General features: G+C 39.0%; 1 protein-coding gene across 1 annotated transcript in view; it reads left to right on the top strand.

The window, feature by feature from the left end:
- Positions 1-20,162, top strand: part of SPTLC3 (serine palmitoyltransferase long chain base subunit 3) — a 207,542-nt gene that overhangs the window by 183,162 nt on the left and 4,218 nt on the right. The window contains exons 10-11 of the mRNA XM_053574493.1: positions 10,708-10,843; positions 17,063-17,192. Of these exons, the coding sequence (XP_053430468.1) occupies positions 10,708-10,843; positions 17,063-17,192 (266 nt within the window). The remainder of the gene's footprint in view (positions 1-10,707; positions 10,844-17,062; positions 17,193-20,162) is intronic.

Raw genomic sequence — 20,162 nt, 5'->3', positions numbered from 1 at the left:
CAAAAGTATAATCTGTTTGGTCAAGCCTCAGAATGGTCTAGAAGAATCAGTGGAGTAGTGACATTAGCTGATGATTGCTTCTTGTGTTAATCGAGGCAGTGGGGCCAGACAGAGCCAATTAAGTAGCTGGGCAGCCCTGCGACAGCTGAGTCCTTACAGGCAAGAGCAAAGATAATGCCACTGGGAAAAGCAATTTCAGTCATTCATGCACTTCCAGGCCAGGAAATCCTTCTAGACTTCAAGGGGAAACATGTAGGAATCATGAGGCTCAGCCAGCTGAAGTCATCTGTTCATTACGCAGCTAACAATCAGCAAGTGGGCTGAATGCACCAGGGGACAGACCATATGGAATACGTTCTGGTGGCTGGGATGCATCCCTGTGCCGTCATTTCAATCACCTTTAAAATAGCCCTTCCACTGCCCTCGTTTCTTTTCCTTTTCTCCACAATCTCTACCTAGTCCTTCTGTTCTCATCTGTCTAAACCAGTGATTTTCATACCATGTGCCATGGCATATGGTATGCTGTGAGAGGTGTGCCACAAAATTTTTTTTTCTTTTTTCTTTTTTGTTTTTTATTAAATCATAGCTGTGTACATTAATGTGATCATGGGGCACCATACACTGGTTTTATACACCATTTGACATATTTTCATCACACTGGTTAACATAGCTTTCCTGGCATTTTCTTAGTTATTGTGTTAAGACATTTATATTCTACATTTACTAAGTTTTGCATGTACCCTTGTAAGATACCCCATAGGTGTACCCACCAATCACCCTCACTGCATCCATCCAACCCCCTCCCTCACCTCCCTTTCTCCCTTCCCCATATTCTTAGGTTATAACTGGGTTATAGCTTTCATATGAAAGCCATAAATTAGTTTCATAGTGGGGCTGAGTATATTGAATATTTTTCTTCTATTCTTGAGATACTTTACTAAGAAGAATATGTTCCAGCTCCATCCATGTAAACATGAAAGAGGTAAAGTTTCCATCTTTCTTTAAGGCTGCATAATATTCCATGATATACATGTACCACAATTTGCTAGTCCATTCATGGGTTGATGGGCACTTGGGCTTCTTCCATGACTTAGCAATTATGAATTGAACTGCAATAAACATTCTGGTACAAATATATTTGTTATAATGTGATTTTTGGTGTTCTGGGTATATGCCTAGTAGAGGAATTATAGGATTGAATGGCAGATCTATTTTTAGATCTCTAAGTGTTCCCCAAACATCCTTCCAAAAGGAATGTATTAATTTGCATTCCCACCAGCAGTGTAGAAGTGTTCCCTTTTCTCCACATCCACGCCAACATCTCTGGTCTTGGGATTTTGTGATATGGGCTAATCTTACTGGAGTTAGATGATATCTCAAAGTGGTTTTGATTTGCATTTCTCTGATGATTAAGGATGATGAGCATTTTTTCATATGTCTGTAGACTGTGCGCCTGTCTTCTTCAGAGAAGTTTCTCTTCAAGTCCCTTGCCCAGCCTGCGATGGGATCACTTGTTCTTTTCTTGCTTATACGTTTGAGTTCTCTGTGGATTCTGGTTATTAAACCTTTGTCAGAGGCATAATCTGCAAATATCTTCTCCCATTCTGAGGGCTGTCTGCTTGCTTTACTTACTGTGTTCTTGGCTGTGCAGAAGCTTTTTAGTTTGATCAGGTCCCAATAGTGTATTTTTGAAGCTGCTTCAATTGCCAGGGCGGTCCTTCTCATAAAATACTCGGCCAGATGGATTTCTTCAAGGGTTTTCCCTGCACTCTCTTCTAGTATTTTTATAGTTTCATGTCTTAAGTTTAAATTTTTATTTTTATTTTTTTTTTGAGTGTCTCTGGCTTTTTTTTTTTTTTATTAAACCATAGCTGTGTACACTAGTATGATCGTGGGGCACCATACACTTGGTTCATAGATCGTTTGACACATTTTCATCACATTAGTTAACATAGCTTTTGTAGCATTTTCTTAGTTATTTTGCTAAGACCTTTACATTCCACATTTACTAGGATTCATATATACCCTTGTAAGATGAGAGTCTATCTTAATTAATGGTGAAAGGTGGGGGTCCAGTTTCAATCTTGTACAGGTTGCCAGCCAGTTCACCCAGCACCATTTGTTAGATAGGGAATCTTTTCCCCACTGAATGTTTTTAATTGGCTTGTCAAAGATGAAATAATGATAAGTAGCTGGGTTCATCTCTTGGTTCTCTATTCTATTCCATACATCTACCTCTCTGTTTTTGTCCCAGTACCATATTGTTTTGATCACTGTTGATTTATTGTACAGTCTGAGGTCTGGTAGTGTGATTCTTCCTGTTTTGTTTTTATTTCTGAGTAATGTTTTGGCTATTCAACGTTTTTTCTGATTCCATATAAAACAAAGTATTATTTTTCAAGATCTTTAAAATATGACAATGGAGTTTTAATAGAGATTGCATTAAAATTGTATATTGCTTTGGGTAGTATGGACATTTTAACAATGTTGATTCTTCCTAGCCATGAGCATGGTATGTTTTTCCATTTGTTAACATCTTCAGCTATTTCTTTTCTTAGAGTTTCATAGTTCTCTTTATAGAGATCTTTCCGTTCTTTGTTAGATAAATTCCCAAATATTTCATCTTCTTTGGCACTACTGTGAATGGAATAAAGTCCCTAACTATTTTTTCAGCTTGGCTGTTGTTGGTATATATAAAGGCTACCTATTTATGAATATTGATTTTGTAACCTGAGACACTGCTGTATTCCTTGATCACTTCTAAGAGTTTTGTAGTAGAATCCCTGGTGTTTTCCAGGTATACTTTCTGCGAAGAGCGAAAGTTTGATCTCTTCTGACCCTATATGGATACCCTTGATCTCCTTTTCTTCCTTAATTGCGATGGCTAAAACTTCCATTACAATGTTACAAAAATTTTTAAAGATCATTAATTAATTATTTTTGAAAGAATTTCAACCACTGTAAATATATTTTTTTTGACTCTTCTTTTTGATCAACATAATTCAAGTGTGTTGCAGAAGTTTAATTATAGGTTCAAGTGTGCCGTGAAAAACACTCTAAACACACAGTTTCAACATATGGATGAATTTTTTTTTTTTGAAAGTAGGGTAAATATTCTCCTTCCTAACATTTAGTTATGCATTTCTATAAGACTGTTGTCTGTACACATATAAGTTTCTAGGGGACACTTACAAACATGTTATAAAATAGTTCTTCTTTTAAATCACAACAGAGATTGTATCCAAAAAAATTTTTTTAACTATACAGATGATTCTATACCTCATTTCTCTCTGGATTCCTTATTTGTATTCATGTTGCAAATCTAGAAGGGGGTTATGCATTGTTTTTGGAAGGAAGGAAGTGGAAAAAAGATATAAGAATTAACTAAAATCATGTTTGGAAATACCTATTTCATTAGAAACAAATTACCCCAAATAAAGGTTTTCAATGACTGTCATGTTGGTAAATCCAATGAACATTATTCTGTCTCCTGATTTATCTTCTCCCTCTTGAGTTGCTCTGATTTTGCCTCCCTTTTTTGTTCATCCTCCTTTTCCCAGTGCTAATTGTTGGATTCTTCAATCTCTGTAGTCTTGTCTTTTTTTTTTTTTTTGACAATTTACCCATCTTTCCAGCCTCATCTTCCTCCACACTCAACCACATCTTGACTAGTTCACAACTACTCTCCTTAATGTGAGCTTTTATTTACACCACATAACATTTCTTTATAGTGCCCATCAGAGCAGCAACTTTACATCCATTTGTGTGCTGGTTTTATTAATGTCTGCAGCCCCCCCCACACTAGAATTTGAGCTCTTCTCTGGGTTAACACATTATTATTCTACTAACTGATCTTGGAGTTCCCACCTCTCTTTTTCCTATGTTTCCATAGTATCTAATGACCAATGACTTAGTCTGTCCCATCAATTCTGCTAATAAGCTTTTCTATGTCTAAATTTCTTCTCTTACTACCAACTGTTAATTCTCTCTAAATTTTTCACATCCACACTGTAATAGCAAGAATGTCTGATTGGTTTAATTCACAGTATTTATCATCCCTTTATCAAAGTTCCTGTGATAAAGGAATTCATGTATCCTTAGCCAATACCTGCCCTTGGGTCAAGCACTTCCTCCATCCACAGGCTGTGGCCAGGGCAGTGTGGTTGAGAGGTCAACCCTGAGAAAGTACAACAAGCCATATTCTTTCTCAAGCACAACCTACTTTCTAAGAGTTGGCAGAGTTAAAGAGGGCTCTTTCTTGAAAATGTGGGTTGGGTGAAGGATAATAAGAGAAAACCAGCATTAATAATTAGGGCATTTGATATCTTGCTCTGTGGTTGGTGTTCCATTCAACCAAATCTCCATTCTTCCACATATAGTGTATCAAGATGTCATAGAGGTTAAGTCCATTGGAGCCTGACACATAAAGGAAAACTCTTAAAGGAAAGTCTAAAGTATTTGGAGAGTGACCCTAGTGAAAAAATATCAGAAGACTAGATAAAGTGTCCTTGAGGGCCTCTCTAATTCTGGTTCACCTTTACTTCTTGGGTGTAGCCCTTTAGGCCTTCCATCCAAAGAAAAGAGGGTCTTGGACTCCAATCTCTTACAACGTAATTTTTTCTAGAAAAAATTATTAGTATAGTCATGAATCAAACAGCCGGCAGAGATGAGAGTTATATTGATCTTAAAGAAAAGAAATATCCACCATCCCGGGTGGCACCTGTGGCTCAGTCGGTAGGGTGCCGGCCCCATATGCTGAGGGTGGCGGGTTCAAACCCGGCCCCGGCCAAACTGCAACCAAAAAAATAGCCGGGCGTTGTGGCGGGTGCCTGTAGTCCCAGCTGCTCGAGAGGCTGAGGCAAGAGAATCACCTAAGCCCAGGAGTTGGAGGTTGCTGTGAGCTGTGTGAGGCCATGGCACTCTACCGAGGGCCATAAAGTGAGACTCTGTCTCTACAAAAAAAAAAAGAAAAGAAATATCCACCATCCATTATCTGGGAAGAACTTTCTACTATAGGGGAACATACCACATATTCTCAATCAAATTTCCTTGGTCAAATTCTGGCTCAGCTACCTACCAACTATATGTATTTGAGTAAGTTACTTGGTTTCTCCTGGCGTGCAACATAGGATTGTGGTACCTAAATCAAAATGGCAAATGCTTGTATAACAGTCGTGACACTGCATATATGTGAGTGATGATCATTGTTGTTCTGTATATTAACATGTTCTTTAGAGGCCAACAGATCCAATTATGGCCACCTGTGTTACTCAAGATGCATCTGGTTATAGGTGACAGAAAAGGAAAAATATGATTTCATACAGCAGAGAATTAAAAAAAAAAAATGATCCAAAGGTTCAAATGATGCTATGAGTACTTTTACAGTCTTGTGGCTTGACTTTTAGCTGAGTCAACATCACTCTCACGTGAGCAGCCTCCATGTGGTGGTAAAGATAAAGCTTAAGGATTATCTCATCTTTATACTTCTTCCTCAGTGGATCTAAGAGAAAGCCTAATAGTCCCAGGTTCTATAGCATCATCAAATCCATAAATGAGGAATGGAGTATTCCAGTTTATCAAGCCTGGGTCTCATGTTACCCTTGAAGTAAAGGAGAAAGGCAGGGCCAACACTACCCAAACATCACGGTCTCCTGGAAGAAGGATGCTGAGCAGACTCCCATGGCTTAACCCTTCATAAGGGCACAATCTGGGGCAATGTCTCCAAGTAGGTACAAGATGACATCAATGACCATCGGTGACCAATAACGACATGTTTACTAATAGTTTTACCCTTTTTTCCATGTGGAGAATTATAAACACCCGTGAGTGTTGAGTAACCTAAAAATCAGGATCTCTGACCAGTTTAAATGGACATCTGACCAGTCAGCACAGAGGTCAGCTAAACACAGCCAGGAAGACTGCAATGACACATTCCTGCTGAATAGTAATCCTGGCAACTTTGTGCTGATTTCTAGGAGGCTTAAATGTTTGATCCTATTCCATTTTTATTGTGCAACCACTACTTCGTTTGGCTAGCTTACTTACCTACCTACTTAGAGTAAATGCAGGTCTTGAACAGACAGGTGTCTTCAGGACAGGACTCTTTCTGTTCTTTAATTCCTTTCATCAACTCATGTCTGTGATGTCTGCACTGGGACACATCTTCAGGACAAAGGATAAGCTTTTTGAGCTTATCCTAACCCCTAACTTTGCTACAGACACATGGACCTTGCTTGCCCTTCTGTTTTACATCAAAGCTTTTCTTTTTTCTGGCTGGGGAAGCAGAAGATCCTCCTCTGTAGAGTTCAGTCTAATATGATCTCACCTGCAAAATGTACAGTTAAATAAGATCCTCCTATTACTTTACCACTATAAATGCTTTGCAAAACAGTCCTGGTCTCAGCAGAACCTATCTGTGTCCAGAGATGTGCTACTTCTTCAAATTCGTGTTGGATGAAGGATGCTTTGATTAGAGACTTAGATGAGAGGCAATTTAATGGGCCAGCTCAGCTTAGCTAAAAAGCATCTATCAGCAATTGGTGTGTAATGTGTGCGTGTGTGTGTGTGTGTATTACTTCTTGTCACACTCCCTTCTCCTGAGTTAACATTTTTTGATGTTTTAATTATTTTATTTATTTTTTTTAATTGTTAAATCATAGCTGTGTACATTAGTGCAATTAAGGGGTACAATGTGCTGGTTTCATATAAAATATGAAATATTCTCATAAAACCATTCAATGTAGCCTTCATGGCATCTTCTTAGTTACTGTAAGTAGACATATGTATTCTGCATTTAGTAAGTTTCATCTTTACCCATTCTAAGATGAACCATAGGTGTGACCCCACCCATTACCCTCCCTCCACCCTAATATCCCCCCTACCTTCCCCTCCCTTGGCCCTTTTCCCATATTCTTGTGCTATAGTTGGGTTATAGCCTTCCTATGAAAGCTATAAATTAGCTTCATAGTAGGGCTGAGTACATTGGATACTTTTTATTCCATTCTCGAGAAACTTTGCTAAGAAGAATATGTTCCAGCTCCATCCATGTAAACAGGAAAGAGGTAAAGTCTCCATCTTTCTTTAAGGCTGCATGATATTCCATGGTATACATGTACCACAATTTGCTAGTCCATTAGTGGGTCGATGGGCACTTGGGCTTCTTCCATGACTTAGCAATTAGGAATTGGGCTGCAATAAACATTCTGGTACAGATGTCTTTGTTATACTGTGACTTTTGGTCTTCTGGGTATATACCTAGTAAAGGAATTATAGGATCGAATGGCAGGTCTATTTTTAGATCTCTAACTATTCTCCAAACATCCTTCCAAAAGGAACGTATTAGTGTGCATTCCCACCAGCAGTGTAGAAGTGTGCCCTTTTCTGCACATCCATGCCAACATTTCTGGTTTTGGGATTTTGTTATGTGGGCTACTCTTACTGGGGTTAGGTGATATCTCAAAATAGTTTTCATTTGCATTTCTCTGATGATTAAGGATGATGAGCTTTTTTTCATCTGTTTGTAGATCGTGCATCTGTCTTCGTTAGAGAAGTTTCTCTTCAAGTCTTTTGCCCACCCTGAGATGGGATCACTTGTTCTTTTCTTGCTAATATGTTTGAGTTCTCTGTGGATTCTGGTTATTAAATCTTTATCGGAGGTATAACCTGCAAACATTTTCTCCCATTCTGAGGGCTGTCTGCTTGCTTTACTTACTATGTTCTTGGCTGTGCAGAAGCTTTTTAGTTTGATCGGGTCCCAGTAGTGTATTTTTGAAGCTGCTTCAATTGCCCAGGGGTCCTCCTCATAAAATATTTGCCCAGACCGATTTCTTCAAGGGTTTTCCCTGCACTCTCTTCTAGTATTTTTATAGTTTCCTGTCTTGAGTTTAAATCTTTAATCCAGTGAGAGTCTATCTTAGTTAATGGTGAAAGGTGTGGGTCCAGTTTCAGTCTTTTACAGATCGCCAGCCAGTTCACCCAGCACCATTTGTTAAATAGGGAATCTTTTCCCCACTGAATGTTTTTAATTGGCTTGTCAAAGATTAAATAACAGTAAGTAGCTGGATTCATCTCTTGGTTCTCTATTCTGTTCCAGACATCCACTTCTCTGTTTTTGTGCCAGTACCATGCTGTTTTGATCACTATCAATTTATAGTATAGTCTGAGGTCTGGTAGCATGAGTCCTCCTGCTTTGTGTTTATTTCTGAGTAATGTCTTAGCTATTCGAGGTTTTTTTCTGATTCCATATAAAACGAAGTATTATTTTTTCAAGATCTTTAAAGTATGACAGTGGAGCTTTAATACGGATTACATTAAAATTGTATATTGCTTTGGGTAGTATGGACATTTTAACAATGTTGATTCTTCCCAGCCATGAGCATGTATGTTTTTCCATTTGTTAACGTTTTCATCTATTTCTTTTCTTTGAGTTTCATAGTTCTCTTTATAGAGATCTTTCACATCCTTTGTTAGATAAACTCCCAAATATTTCATCTTCTTTGGCACTACTGTGAATGGAATAGAGTCCTTAACTGTTTTTTTCAGCTTGGCTATTGTTGGTATATATAAAGGCTACTGATTTAAGAATGTTGATTTTGTAACCTGAGATGATGCTATATTCCTTGATCACTTCAAGAGTTATGTAGTACAATCCCTAGTGCTTTCCAGATATACAATCATATCATCTGCAAAGAGCAAAAGTTTGATCTCTTCTGACCCTGTATGGATACCCTTGATCGCCTTTTCTTCCCTAATTGTGATGGCTAAAACTTCTATTACAATGTTAAAGAGCAGTGGAGACAATGGGCAGCCTTGTCTGGTTCCTGATCTGAGTGGAAATGATTTCAATTTAACTCCATTCAATACGATATTGGCTATGGGTTTGCTGTAGATGGCCTCTATCAGTTTAAGAAAAGTCCCTTCTAGACCAATTTTCTGAAGTGTTCTGATCATGAAGGGATGCTGGATATTATCAAAAGCTTTTTCTGCATCAATTGACAGAATGATATGGTCTTTATTTTTTAGTTTGTTTATGTGCTGAATTACATTTGTAGATTTACATATATTCAACCAGACTTGAGACTCTGGGATAAATCCCACTTGGTCATGGTGTATAATTTTTTTGACGTGTTGTTGGATTCTGTTTGTTAGGATCTTATTGAGTATTTTTGCATTAACATTCATTAGTGATATTGGTCTGTAATTTTCTTTACTTGTTGGGTCTTTGCCTGGTTTAGGGATCAAGGTGATGTTTGCTTCATAGAATATGTTGCATAGTATTCCTTCTTTTTCTATATTTTGGAAGAAGTATCATAATATAGGTACTGGTTATTATTTAAAGGTTTGGTAGAATTCTGACATAAAGCCATCTGGTCCTGGGCTTTCTTTTTAGGGAGATTTTGTATAGTTGGTGATATTTCAGAACTTGATATAGGCCTGTTCAACATTTCCACTTCATTCTGGCTAAGTCTTTGTAGGTGGCATACTTCCAAGTATTGGTCAATTTCTTTCAGATTTTCATATTTTTGAGAGTAAAGTTTCTTGTAATATTCATTAAAGATTTTCTGAATTTCTGAGGGGTCTGTTGTTATTTCATTGTTACCATTTCTGATTGATGAAATTAGAGATTTTACTCTTTTTTTGGTTAGATTGGCCAAAGGTTTATCTATTTTATTGATCTTTTCAAAAAAACCAACTTTTGGATTTATCGATCTGTTGTATAATTCTTTTGTTTTCAATTTCATGTAATCCTGCTCTGATTTTGGTCATTTCTTTTCTTCTGCTGGGTTTGGGGTTAGAATGTTCTTCCTTCTCCAGTTGCTTGAGATGTCCCATTAAGTTATTAACTTCCTCTCTTTCTGTTTTCTTGAGGAAGGCTTGCAGTGCTATAAATTTCCCTCTTAGGACTGCCTTTGCAGTATCCAAGAAGTTCTGATAGTTCATGTCTTCATTGTTGTTTTGTTCCAAAAATTTGGTGATTTCCTTCTTAATCTCATCTATAACCTATCTATCCTTAAGCATAAGGTTATTTAGATTCCATGTTTTTGTATGTGTATGCAGATTCCTGTTGTTATTGAGTTCAACTTTTATTCCATGATGGTCTGAGAAGATGCAAGGAATAATTTCTATTTTTTTTAATTTGCTGAGGTTAGATTTGTGGCCTAGGATGTGGTTGATTTTGGAGTATGTTCCGTGGGCTGATAAGAAGAATGTATATTCAGTTTTGTTGGGATCAAATGTTCTTTAGATGTCTGTTAAGTCCAGATGTTGAATGGTTAAGTTTAAATCTAAAATTTAAACTTAGATTTAAACTTAGGTGGGGATAGGTCCTGAGTTAACATTTTTCTTGATTTTTTTGTTTGTTGTTTGTTTGTTTTGTTTTGTTTTTGGCCGGGGCTGGGTTTGAACCCGCCACCTCCGGCATATGGGACCGGCGCCCTACTCCTTGAGCCACAGGCGCCACCCCTGAGTTAACATTTTTAAAGCACTTAGTACAGAGTCCATATACCTGCCCTGCCTCCCACCAGCAGATTCCTGGGCATCAGCGTCCATACCTGCAACCCAGGAGATATTTCCAAAACCCACTTTGGCTCCCTCCCAGCAAAGGATGCAAGCCTCCAAAAAGACTTAGAAATGCTTGCCGTGTTGACCTGACCTTTGCTTCCTTCTTCCTGGTAGCCATTGATAGTTTTTATGCCTGTCTCTTTTCAGGGTTGCAGAGAGTACGGCAACTTGCAAAAAACACAAGATACTTCAGACAGAAACTACAAACACTAGGATTCATTATCTATGGCAATGAGAGTTCACCTGTCGTTCCTCTGCTCCTTTACATGCCTAGCAAAGTAGCGTAAGTATGCAAGGACTCCCAGAGTCCCACCTAAATCCACAGGTGACCTAAGATGGGGCTTTTGACGCTGTAAGACTTGTTGGCACAGGCACCAGATAATACACTTGGAATGGAGTGATCAACTTCAGAATTCACTTGTACAAATTCTCAGAAGCCACCTGCCAGTCCCACAACCTTTCCCATGGGTCTTAGAGAAAGGAAACCAGGTGCTAAGACCCACCTTTATCCTTAAATAGAAGCTCTGTGAATTTAGGGGAATCACTTACCTCCCTCAGACTCAACCATAAATTAAGGATGATCCTCAGCTTCCTTCTGGCCCAAGATCTTTCTCAGTGAGAACTTTCAAAGAACCTCTCTCCCAATATTACCATAAAAACATGATCAGTCCTTATGCTTTCTTCCCTTGAACTCTGGAATCATCCTTAGAAGAGTGCATCCTCATTTTGAAAACAGTTAAACAACTTTCCAGAAATTATACAAAGTCAAACAGCAGTTAAACTAAGATGTAAAAAACTCAAACTGAGGCTTACTTCAAAGCTGATGCTATAAGCCTGTTTTAAGTTGTTCCCCATTGACGATAACTCTGAAATTGAGCATTAGCAATAACTGCGTTAAGAGGGAAAAAATGACTTCTTAACCATATGGCATGCACAGTTTTATACATGAGCCATTTTCCAACCTGCTAGAGACTAATTACCTCTGTTGTTACAAGGAAAGCAATTAAAATCCCTCTGAAAGGTAAACTATTATTTGTCTCTGACCAAGCACATGATGGAAATTAATATTCATATTTGTCAGATTCTAGAGCTCCGACCTCCCTCCAACATAACCTATTGCTGGAACTTTCTGATTTACCCTCTAACAATATGAATAGATTGGCCAAGTATTTGAATAACCAGTAAAAGAGGTTTGGTGTCTAATAGTTGGGACTCACAGCTATTGGTGTGAGGTGAGACTGAGTTATAAATTCCCCAAATACTGATGTTCTTGTGTCATTTCTCCACAGCAAAATAACAAGCAGTTAAAAGACACACGTGAAGGTTTCTTTAGCATGTCACACCACCAGTTGGCCCTTTGTACACAGATCTGGGTCAGGTAAATAGTGCATTGAGCACCCAAGGAGATAACGTGCTACAGAACTGTTACATCTGTACCGCTCTGTGTTAATGGCAGGAAGGGATGACAATGGCAATTAAAAATAGCAGATAATCCAAAATCTTCTACCATCTGATTTTGGAACCCCCTCCCCCCACACACACACACATACACACATAACCCACATTTATTCAGAATGGTTGGAGAAGTGATATGTTGTGGAAGAAAAATTCCAAACTTAGCTCAGATCTATCTAATATTTTATCCTTAACTCAAAAGAAGGCACCAAAATAAATCTGTCCAGGGTGTAAAGTGCACAATGCAGAAATTGTTCCAGCGACAGTAGGGAGCATAGTGGAGAGTTCTGATTGTAATGATGAAAGCTGGAATTCGAATCTCAGCTGGTTGGAAAAATGAAAACAACCCAATAAGAAGAGTCAATGAATAGTAAAAATAAATTCACTTAAATTCAAAAGTTCAATTGTACCATATGCTTCATGTACAAGTTATGCTCTATGGTAGAGTGAGGAAGTTTGGAATTAAAAAGAATTTCGACTCTGCCTTTTCCTAGATGGGGGATCTTGGACAGGTTACCCAACCTTCTGAAGTCCCAGTTTTCTCATTTATCAAATGGGATATAACAGCATCTACTTCATAAAGTCATTGAAAAGATTAAACAAGATAAGATCCACACAGCATTTTGCATTTGACCTCTTATACAGGAGCCATTCAGTGTTAACTGTTATTAGTAATCATATGAATAATGTGCAGAGAACAATTAAAATAGTGCTTGGCATGTCATAAGCATTCAACCACTTGTAGCCATTAATATTACCACTACTCTGCTATAATGATTATTATTATTAGTTTCAAATGCGTGTAAGGTTCAGTCATCATAGTTGCATGGCCCTTTAAAATAATTATTACAATTTTTTTGTTACATTAATAAAAATAGAACTTCCAGAAAAATATTTGGTAAAAATCCTACCATACTTTCCACTAATATTGTTATAATGAACACCAGAAAATAAATCAAACTGTCCTATTTCCTTTAACTTAAGATTGTTTTTTAGGGGCTGGGCATGGTGGCTCAGGCCTGTAATCCCAGCACTCTGAGAGGCCAAGGCAGGTAGATTTCTTGAGCTCAGGAGTTCAAGAACAGCCTGAGCACCAGTGATACCCAATCTCTAAACACAAGCTGGGCATGGTAGTAAGCACCTATAGTCCCAGCTACTTGGGAAGCTGAGGCAAGAGGATCACTTGAGCCCAAAAGTTTGAGGTTGCTATGAGCCATGATGCCACAGCACTCTACCAAAGGTGACAAGATGAGACTTTGTCTCAAAAAAAAAAAAAAAAAAAGATTTTTTTTTTAGAAGGAACAAATATTGCAGAATACTGATTACATGCTTAACTAAGGCTAGTAGACTGCAATGATTATCCATGGAGGGTGGAATGCCATCCCTAGTTTATACATTAGGATGCTAAGAGTCACAAAGGTCAATCTATTTTATTAAAAAAAACTAACACACTGGCTCTGCACCATCGCTTAGTGGTTAAGGGCACCGACCACATGCACCAGGGCTGGTGGGTTCCAACCCGGCCCAGGTCTGCTAAACAACAACAACGAAAATAGCCTATAGTCCCAGCTACTTGGGAGGCTGAAGCAAGAGAATCGCTTACTCCCAAGAGTTTAAGGTGTCTGTAAGCTGTGATGCCACAGCACTCTACTGAGGGTGACATAGTAACATTCTGTCTCAAAAAAAAAAAAGCTGCACACAGTTTGTAGGCAGCTGAGCCCAGAATTCAAAGCTGGTTACATTTTCCACCTAAACCAGAACTCTTATTATTATTATTATTATTAAATCATAGCTGTGTACATTAATGCAATCATGGGGCACCATACACTGGTTTTATAGACAGTTTGATACATTTTCATCACACTGGTTAACATAGCCTTCCTGGCATTTTCTTAGTTATTGTGTTAAGACGTTTATATTCTACATTTACTAAGTTTCCCATGTACCCTTGTAAGATGCACCGCAGGCGTAATCCCACCAATCACCCTCCCTCCTCCCTCCCCTTTCTCTCCCCCTTCCCCCTATTCTTAAGTTATAACTGGGTTATAGCTTTCATGTGAAAGCCATAAATTAGTTTCATAGTAGGGCTGAGTACATTGGATACTTTTTCTTCCATTCTTGAGATACTTTACTAAGAAGAATATGTTCCAGCTCCATCCATGTAAACATGAAAGAGGTAAAGTCTCCATCTTTCTGTAAGGCTACATAATATTCCATGGTGTACATATACCACAATTTATTGATCCATTCGTGGATCGATGGGCACTTGGGCTTTTTCCATGACTTAGCAATTATGAATTGGGCTGCATAAACATTCTGGTACAAATATCTTTGTTATGATGTGATTTTTGGTCTTTTGGGTATATACCTAGTAGAGGAATTATAGGTTTGAATGGCAGATCTCTTTTTAGATCTCTAAGTGTTCTCCAAACATCTTTCCAAAAGGAATGTATTAATTTGTATTCCCACCAGCAGTGTAGAAGTGTTCTCTTTTCTCCACATCCACGCCAACATCTCTGGTCTTGGGATTTTGTGATACGGGCTAACTTTTGAACACAGCCTCACAAGCTTTAGTCCACAGGAAAAAATACACACTTTATTCAGGAAATATAGAGTGCAAATTTAACTTTCTTTAATGTCACCTTTGGTGATTCAAAAAACATCAGTCACTATGATAGAAAAACATCTGATTGTTTTGGTCCCCTAAGGAAACTGAGAACAAGTTAGCTACAAAAAGTAATATCGTCTATTGCTGGCTGGAGTTGCTGGCAGGAGTTTATCCTGCTGCCCGGTTTTTTTTCTTTCAGTGTCATTTCTTCCCCCTGAAAGTTCATATATAAAGAATTTTTTTTTTCTTGAGACGGTCTCACTATGTCGCCCTCAGTAGAGTGCTGTGACATCACAGCTCACAGAAATCTCTAAATATAGAGAAGTTTTAAAAACAGGAAGTTAATTGTATAATCCAGTGTGGAAGCACTTCTTTCATTTGCTCATGTAAAAACTTTTGATTGTATGAAAGAACTATGATTTCTCCACGTTTCCACCTATGTAAAATGAGTATGTAATCTCTAGCCAGTTATCCTTTTGAACAAAGTCCTGCTACAATTCCACCGCTGAACTCCTCTGTAGACTTTAGTTTAATATGATCTCATCTGCAAAATGTACAGTTAAGTAATTAAGAATGTGCTGCATTTAGGACTTTGACACAGGGTTTGCATTTTCCCTCCCCTGTCCTCACACACGTGGAAGATGATGGTACACAAGCTGTAGTGATGGTGCATGTAATGATAACTTTTTTATTGTTCTTATTAGTTACTATTTTGCATAGTTTCTTTCAGCCTATGCCAGCTCAAATTTGCTTCAGGGAGTCCAAACACAGAGGCTCATTATATAAAAATGTTCAGCGCAATCAAATACATTAACTTAGGGACATTAGCTTCAGTAGTGTAAGTTTTAAACTCAAAAGTGCTCGAGGGAGGCCCCAGATCAGCCTAATGAATCAGCAGAGTCATATATTTTGCTCTGCATTCTTTGGCAAAATGTGCTTCCTTTGGTACAAAGAGAAACATACAGACAGTGAAAACGGTCTTCTGGGAGTCCTGAAAACTGGCCTGAGATCATGGGTCAGGTGGTTTGTCCTTTAGCAATAAAAGCACTTGACTTGTTTCTCAGACAATTCTGAGCTCTCATTCTGTGTAGTTCCGTGGGCAGCCTTCCATAGGGTGATCAAGAAAGGGAAAGAACAGCCTCTGTTTTCAAGCTTTCTCAGCTAGAAAGCTTCATCTCCTTGTAACCTTCCCAGTGGAAATCAAAGGGAAAATCTTGCTTTGCCCAAGCCAGGGGGCCAGAGAGGCTGTGTGTTGTGTAGGCCTGCAGTCTCCATTGCTTGATTTGACAACCTACGTTCTGCCTGAAGCATGAAAGGCAGACAGCTAGCAAAACGGGTGAATGGATGAGCAGGCTCACTCCCCACACCTGGTTAGAGAATTCTTCCTGAATTATGGCTGCAAAGTGTCTCTGGGACTGTCAGGTTCCAGCCTAAAACAATACCAGCAACCTCTTAATGCCAAGATCGGGTCTGAGGCATTTACCCCACTGTGGGTAGAGCCACTGAGAAATTAAGGTTTCCTGTACTGAGTGAGAGAGCCCAAAGGAAGGAAAAGAGTCGCCTAGGAGTACATGCCACTTCATCTGACCTTGGCTCTCAGCACAAGAAGTTTGCAGACATCATTACAGAAATTAGTTTTGGGAAAGATAGCGGCTAGAAGGACAAAGGGAAGGAATCATAGCTTACAAAGGCTTTGCCCTGATCAAAGAGCATCTCAGAGGCTGCATCTGCCTGCCAGGTTCTCGGTGTGTGCACACTTCCTTCCCTGTCTTCTCCCACCCCTTTCCCTTTTCATCCACTCAACTCATTATCCCTGTGCATACCAAGCTATGTTCATTTACGCACAAGAAGTAATGAGGAGATCCTTGCTATTTCTTATCTATGATTTGATGGAAAATAGAATCTTCAGCCCTGGGATGGGAATAGTGGCTTGGGCTTGGGCTCTCCAAAACACTTTGATGCTGGTCTTCAAGAGATTTCAAGTCATAGTCACTAAATATAGGCTTATTAAAATTTCCATATATTATTTGTATTAAGTTTCTAAGACATTAAGGTTACACTTAATATATCCTTCTTTCAATAATTGCATCATGTTAGCTGTTTGGTTTTTATACCTAGGAAATATGTGGATGAAAGATTTTACATCTTTCATCTGGTTTATTAAACCAGAGACACATCAGCATTTTTTCCTCAATGTCAAAAATGTCCCAGTACTCACAATTATCTAATGGGTGTGTCAGAACCAACTCTGCAGTCACAAGCAGCATCAAGTCACTGCCTTCCCATTTCTTCATCACTTGTATTTGGTAAACATTTAACAACTTGGATCAAATACCTTTTCATTATCATCAAAACTTTTAAAAAGAAAACGTCGATTAACCACGACAGGATAATTTTGCCTTTTCTCAGTTAACCACCTTTTCTTTGCTTTTCCCTAAGGGCTTTTGCAAGACATATGTTAGAGAGAAAAATCGGGGTGGTAGTTGTTGGATTTCCAGCCACCCCCCTGGCGGAAGCCCGGGCTCGGTTTTGTGTTTCGGCAGCACATACCCGGGAGATGCTGGACACGGTGAGTACATCACATGCCATCAGGATCCAGTACTGGTACTTTGGAGTCTCACCAAATTCTTTTTTTTTGTAGAGACAGAGTCTCACTGTACCGCCCTCGGGTAGAGTGCCGGGGCGTCACACAGCTCACAGCAACCTCTAACTCTTGGGCTTACGCGATTCTCTTGCCTCAGCCTCCCGAGCAGCTGGGACTACAGGCGCCCGCCACAACGCCTGACTATTTTTTTGTTGCAGTTTGGCCGGGGCCGGGTTTGAACCCGCCACCCTCGGCATATGGGGCCGGCGCCCTACTCACTGAGCCACAGGCGCCGCCCTCACCAAATTCTTTGATGGAGACAGCTTTAAACTGTAAGTTTCTCGGGGTGATTTATAAAAACAACACTAATAAAACTGCTGAAAAACAGAGATACGTAAACAATGCCCAACAATGAGATCCACTGGGTAGACAGAAAAGAAGGTCCGACCAGGCGCGGTGGCTCTTGCCTGTAATCCCAGCACTCTGGGAGGCCCAGGTGAATGGATTGTTTGAGCTCAGGAGTTCCAGACCAGCCTGAGAAAGAGCGAGAACCGTCTCTACCAAAAACGGAAAGAACTAGCCAGGCATGGTATTGCATGCCTGTAGTCCCAGCTACTCTGGAGGCTGAGGCAAGAGGATCACTTGAACCCAGGAGTCTGAGGTTGCTGTGAGGTATGATGATGCCTCGGCACTCTACCTAGGGCAACAGAATGAGAATCTGTCTCAAAAACAGAAGAAAAAAAAGAGAGAAAAAAGAAAAGAAAAAATTTAGTTTAGCTAACACTTCAGTCAGTATTTTGGTTTCATGGAAAAGGCTAAGTAGCCAAATATTGTGCTGTTTACTTGCTTGCAAATGCAAAAGCTGATCTCAAATGCTATTTTAGCCTCAACTACCTGTATCCTGACATTTTTCATAGCCACCAAATCTACCATAATAACATAGGACCAAACTAGCCACAATAAATAAGTGAGCCGTTGGTTATGTTAACAAATTTGATGTAGGCTTATCACATTGTACCCCATAAATGCATTAATGTACACAGTTATGATTTAACAAAAAATTAAAAAGAAAGAAAATCAACAATAAAGACAGATGTATATTATTTCAGCCAGACCTAAGTGAGGTAGAAAAGATTATAAACTATATTTTGTGGTCCCTTGATTTTCGTTTTTATGTGAATGAGTAATGTCAAAGAACTAAACCATCTCAATTAGTCTGGAGTTAATGGAAGAGTCTCATTATATCACAACATGGTTTTGCAAACACTACTGAGTGCCTACTACTTGCAAATCCAGAGCAAAAAGTCTAGGAGAAGATATTAATATATAACTACTGATAATATCAGACAGAATAAATTAGTCTTGGAAAAGAAATGTAGAAAACTGTGGGAGTGTGAAAGTGGGAATCAATTATTACAGTGCAGAAGAATCCCACGGGAGGTGAATATTGAGCTGGGCCTTTTTAAATGAAGGTTATAGAGCATCATCCTTAAAGGTTTCTGACCAGCACAGCAACAGAATCAGGACACAATGATACAAATGTGACAGACGGGTTAAAGACAAAAGAAGCAAGAGCAAAGAACTCCAAACTGAGGTCTAGGCAAAACAAGAGATGACAAGGCCAATGGCAGTGGAGACGAAAGAAATGAATCCAGAGACAGACATTATACATGTGTGGAGTTGCCAAGATAAGGTGAATGGGTGGGTGCAGAGCCTATGTGGGAAGAGATAATTTGGGGTGTCGGCCCTTGTGAATAGAAGGATGGCAAAGCAATCAACAGGACTGGGGGAATAAAATAAGCCCAGTTCAAGACTTGTTGAGATTATGTGTCCTTGGGCTATCTACAGAAGAGAAAACCAGATTCTAGAGTTTAGGAGAATTGCAAGGCTGGGGCTGCTGTAGTTTAAGAAACTCAGCATTAAATCCAATGGCAGAGGATGAATTAATAATTGTCCAGATACAAGTGAGAGTGAACAGGCTCAGGCCAGACTCCTGGGAAATGCCTAGATCCCAGGGCAGATGTGGGAATAGCAGGTGGGGACTCGACTTAGATGGAGCTAGAACAGTCAGAAAAGATATAGTTAGTGTACCGCTACACACAGAAAAGGGGAGAAAGTTTCAAGGAGAAGGTGGAGGTTCTAAATGCCTCCCCCACAAAGACAACAGAAAATTCAAATATGGTGGGAAATAAGAAGAAACTACTGGATTAGTAATTAGGGAATTTTTAAAGGAATGCAGGGACTGGAGATAAAAATACAAAGAATAAAAGAGTAAAGAGGATAATTTGAGTTTGAATTTACAAATACACACACACACACACACACATGCATGCATACACAGAACAACTGTGTCTTTCTTCTCTGCCATTTTAGCCTCAGAATATAAATCATATACAATACACAGTAGGTACATAATAAAAATGTATTAAGTGGCCCATTAATAGCTAAGCTAACTAGGTTTTTAGACGACAGGTGAAATTAGTTGTTCTTTATACCTGTCAAGATTTCCCCAGTTCTTTTCTAAGATGAACATACATTGTACATAGTCTTTCCAGTACAGGAATTTTAACAAATTGTTTATTTTAAATGGAATAAGTTGATGGTGAGAAAGAAAAGGCACGTCCTTTGAGAAATTAGTCTGAAAAAACAAGAAAAATTTATTTAGGAAAAGCCTTTGAAAATGGGGAAGATGTGAGCATGTTTACACATTAGGAAGCCGACAGTGAAGAGGACGGGCCTCAGGACCAGGGAAGGAGAGGACGTAGTGGGCAGCAAGCTCCTGGAGATGGATAGCGGGAGGCACTGACAGCAGGGAGAGATTCATGTGTTTTCTGAACAACACTGAAGTACTCATCTGTACCCAATTTGGTAGACATCAGATCCTATGATTCTTTTCACAAGTTCTTAATTGCTACACAGTACCTGGTTTCATGCTGCTTTTGAGACCACATACCC

Source organism: Nycticebus coucang, chromosome 21 (genome assembly GCF_027406575.1).
Source record: "Nycticebus coucang isolate mNycCou1 chromosome 21, mNycCou1.pri, whole genome shotgun sequence".
NCBI lineage: Eukaryota > Metazoa > Chordata > Mammalia > Primates > Lorisidae > Nycticebus > Nycticebus coucang.
The sequence above is the reverse complement of the archived record's forward strand: the minus strand, read 5'-3'. Positions and strand labels throughout refer to the sequence as shown.